This window comes from Gavialis gangeticus, unplaced genomic scaffold, assembly GCF_001723915.1.
Source record: "Gavialis gangeticus isolate Ggan-Ray unplaced genomic scaffold, GavGan_comp1, whole genome shotgun sequence".
Classification (NCBI taxonomy): Eukaryota; Metazoa; Chordata; order Crocodylia; family Gavialidae; genus Gavialis; species Gavialis gangeticus.
Window position 1 is genome coordinate 1,639,042 of NW_017729034.1, and position 4,488 is coordinate 1,643,529.

At 41.9% G+C, this 4,488-nt stretch overlaps 1 protein-coding gene across 2 annotated transcripts in view; it reads right to left on the bottom strand.

The window, feature by feature from the left end:
* Positions 1-2,555: 2,555 nt before the first annotated feature.
* Positions 2,556-4,488, bottom strand: part of GPR161 (G protein-coupled receptor 161) — a 12,165-nt gene continuing 10,232 nt past the window's right edge. For both annotated transcript variants that reach the window (XM_019527308.1, XM_019527307.1), the window contains one exon: positions 2,556-3,027. In XM_019527308.1, coding sequence (XP_019382853.1) covers positions 2,780-3,027 — 248 coding nt within the window. In that variant the 3' untranslated portion in view covers positions 2,556-2,779. The remainder of the gene's footprint in view (positions 3,028-4,488) is intronic.

Sequence of the window (4,488 nt, forward strand, 5' to 3'; positions counted from 1 at the left end):
GGGAAGGCAGTCAGGGAGGATGTGGGGCTAATTTGTGGCACACTTGTCAAAAGGTTGGCCCTGACTGACTCAGTGGGACTTGATAGGTAGGGACAGACATTCAAAAAGCCTGAGCCTGAATTGATTCAGTCTTTGCAGGTTAGTCTAACCTGGCTAGGCTAAATCAGTTTTGTAACCAAACATGCATCCCAGACATGCAGGCACATGCCTGCAGTGGCTTAGGCTAGAAGCCTGGGGCTGCTAAAGCAGCCCTCTCTTCCCTTCTAGTACTGAGCTGAGAGGGGTGTGGCCAGGCCCAGCAGGATGCTATGATTATTAGGAAGGGTTCCCCCGTCCTGAACAGCTCAGCAGGGGATGTTTATTACCCCTGACTCAGTGCTTATCACCCCATTAAGTAAACAGAGGGACATTACCAGCTATCTGTTGATTCTGCCTTTGTCCTGTGTGCCACAGCTTGGAAGGAGGAGGAATGCCTGCTTAGCAGAGTGAGGGAGCAGAAGCCAGGCAGATGCCTGCAGAGACTGTTGGAGCTGCAGCCAGGGAGCAGAAGGGAGGAGCCAGCCCTGCTGTGGCACAGAGAGCCTTGCCCAGCCCAAAGACCATGCCAGGATGCTGGGGGAGTCTTAAACCAGCAAGGGGTCTGGGACAGACATTGCATAAACTGGTTTGAGGCAAATCAGTTACGTCTGATACTGAATTCAAGCAGGTTTATCTCAAACTGCTTTCAGCCATTCTCGAACTGGTTTATGTGCACTGAACATCTGTTCTGTTACAGGTTTAAACCATTTTCTGATCACTTAAACTGGTTTATGTGTAATGTCTGTCCCTAACCAACAAGTGCTTAAAGACAAGCAACAGCTTAAATATTGTAGGATGGGCTTAAGCATGTGTTTAAATACTTTGCTGAACAACAATCAGAGACAGGTACAAGCTAGCAGTTTGCAGACAGGAGTTCTTCTGATATAAATCCTGGCTATGGCCTTGGGTAAATCACAGATAGCCAGATTTTCAGGAGTGTTCACTTGGTTTTTGGGTGCCCAAACTGGGATACCTTGTCCTTAATTTTTAGAGGTCCTGAGCACCTGTAGCTTCTAGGGGGCACTCAAAACATGAGTCTCACAACTTTAGAAAATACTTCAGAAACAAACATGGCCCTTTACTACTCTGCCTTAATGGTACCTGATTATGCTACAAGTCTACCTGCCTCTTGGGATAAAGGGGCTGCATGTGTTAATTATGTACTGTTTATACAGTTTCTGGAAAATGGAAAGTGCTATAAAAATGTTAGATATTGTCATTCTTGGAATTAATTATTGTTTATAGTATACACATGCTCTGGGGGTGAGGCGGAGAGGGGAGGAAGCACTTTAATTAGAGCGGCTCCGAGACCCACTCTAATTAAAGTACCCGGAGTGCCAGGTGTATCAGCATCCCTGCCCTGAAAAATGGCTCCAGAGGCGCTTTAACTAAAGCTCATTGAACAGCATCATTTTACAGCATGGGGACACTGATACATGTGATGCTGGAGTCTGTTGAAGCATGGTAATTACCATGCTCCAGCAGACTCAATTAACTGAGTAATTACAGCACATTGGAGCATCCTCCCTCCACATGTATAGGCTCGCAAAGTTACAAGTGTGTTTTAATGGTATTGTATTTAAATGTTTAAATAGTAAATATTATTTCAACATTATAAAAATAGTATTTAAGTGGTTAAACATTAAATTAGGTTTAAATGGTTAAACGTTAAATTAAGTTTAGATGGTTACATATTAAAATGTATTGTCATTTTTACAATTTCCAAATACCAAGAACTACTAGCACTGAGGTAGCGATATTGCTTAAACAACACAAGAAGATAAACTTTCTGGTAAAATGTGAACTCAGGATTATTTCTGAATGTCAATATTAAGTGGCAAGGCACTATTTATAATATTCTGTCTAATCCCTGTTAAAACTCAATGGCTGCACAAGGCCTTTTAGTACAAGAAATCCACATGGATATTCTCAATGGGAAAAACTAAAAACACCTGCATGTTAATTATCTAAAATTATTATCACCTTCCCATTATATATACAGTACCTGATGTGAAAAATATAGCTAAACTTTGTGATGAAACTGTTGTCCAGGGGAATAAAGTGATCTGTAACCCAACTTCCTATTTTACCTTCTTATGATTAAACAGTCAAAAATCTGAGCTACCAGCTAAGGTGAATTTAATTTGGATGCTGCAAATCTGAAAAATAGGGTCAGATTCTGTGCCTTAGTTAAATGTAGGCTCCTGTCATTTGAAATTCTTCACAATAACACTGTGTATAAAGTAGCGATTTTCACAGGCTCAAATCAGAGCAGTCATCCCCTGTGCTAAGGTATAAACTGACTTTCTCAGGGGCCAGAAAGTAAGCTCCATAATGCCTTATAAAACACAAATTGTTTTCTTGCTTTCCTAGGAAATATCAGGAATGGGCCAATGATGATACTGGATTAGAAGGGCCAGTTATTTGGTCCTTCAGGTAAATCCTGTATTCCTATGTATCGCATAAGAAATAATAAAAAAAAACAACCATGGCACAAAAATATCTATTGCCCACTGAACAGTAAGTAAATACTACTCTAAAGCTCAGGTGTATGTGTATACTTTGAAGAATCCAGGTATTTTCAAATGTTCTTGACCAAAACACTGCCATTAGCCACTCTGAATACTCTGTCTCAAAATAATTGTAACAGTACTGGGTTCTATCTAGTGGTTTCTTCTGTTCTTCTGTTTTAGTGCTCTTATCAAATATTCCCTTCATCAATGCTTTGCAGCTGAAGTCTTTGGCTAATTTGAGCCCTGCCGCCACGCCGCGTACCCACATTGCTGCCTGGTACCGTCTTCACAGGGAACAAAGATCCTGGTAAAGCATCTTCCCCGAACAGGCTGATTTTCACATCAGCTTCAATAGCTTTGGCTAAACTAGATGCATAACTCTCCAGAGATTTATGGACCTCAGCTTTTACATGAAGAACAGGGTTCTTTGCAGCCTCTAAAGGGAAAACAAAGATAGTGACACCACAGTATGTGATGGAAGTCATTCAGTGCCACGACCATGCCAATGTCCAAGGGCAAGTACTGCCTTTTAGTACTATAAAGATCATAGCTTCTACAAACGACCACAGTTACTACTAATACAGTAAAACTCAGATCACTAGTATCCAGGTGGTTCACAAATGACTTAGCTCTTGGTGCGTTGCTGAATTAAATACGAGTCAAGCAGCTGTTTACTTGCTGAAGCTATTACTTCAAAAGAGCTGTTTCTCCACTCAACTGAAGCTCATCAGCAGGTTGTGTAGGGGTACCCTTCAAAATAGGAGCCTCATCAAACAACTGGAGTACCTTAGCAGTCCTGTGTACCTGTTCGTTGTTTATTACCCTGAGCTGGTTAGCAAACCCTCATCTTCACAAGAGGAGAGAGGGTGTTAGTCATGTTAGTCTGCAGTCAGGCAGAAGGCAGGGCTAGTGGCACTTTGGAGACTAACTTGTTTAAAGAGGCATAAACTTTTGTAGGTGAAAACCTACTTCAGCAGGTAAGGAACCAAAGCCTGTGTAGTATCTAGGTTCTACAGTAGTATCTTATGCTGCCACAGCACCTTTTATTCAAGGACCTCAAAGTGCTCCATGAACATTACGTTTCACACACCCCTGCATCAGGCAGTGAAATCCTCATGTGGGAACTAAGGCTTTATGAAGCAAAGCATGCTTACATTAATGTCAGCGGGACTACCTGCATGCTTAAAGTTAAGCAGATGTTCACTGCTACACAGAATCAGGATCACAGAAGAGTTTATTGAATTGATTGTGTACCCATTAAAGTGAGTGGCAAAATGTATGCTTATAATATTTGCTGCAGAATTAGGCCCTATAAAAATCACATGTCCACAGCAAGGAATAAACAGCAGAGCCAGGAAAAGAACTATTAAGTACTGACAAGCACTTAATAGTTAAGAAGTATTAAGTACTGACCCTTGTTTTAACCACTGGTTTGCCACCTAAGGGCAATGTCAGGAGGTATAGCCTTCAGGAGCTAAAACACTAGCTACTGGTAAGCAGTAGTTTATAGGCTGCCTGACTGGCAGGCTGGAGGTCAGCTGCAATGGATGATGAGCAGGGATCCTGGCCTCTGATAAAAAAAAAAATCCAAAATTTTCTGATTAAAAAAAACAACTCTCCAAGATTAAAATGAAATGCCACTACACACACACATGCACACACAGGAAAATGTGGATTTTGGAAGGAGGGTTTTTTAATCAGAAAATTTGGGGGGTTTTTTTAATCAGAGAAAACCCAGATCCCTGATGATGAGTAAAGGAGGATGGAGCCACAAAGAGAGTTAAAACCTGTAGGAGCAGAGTGCAAAGGGAAGAGGGGGGAGTTTGTGGTGCTGAGTGAGAAGCATGGAGCCTGGGTTGTCCTTTCAGGGCACTGGCGATGGATCGGGGGGGGGGGG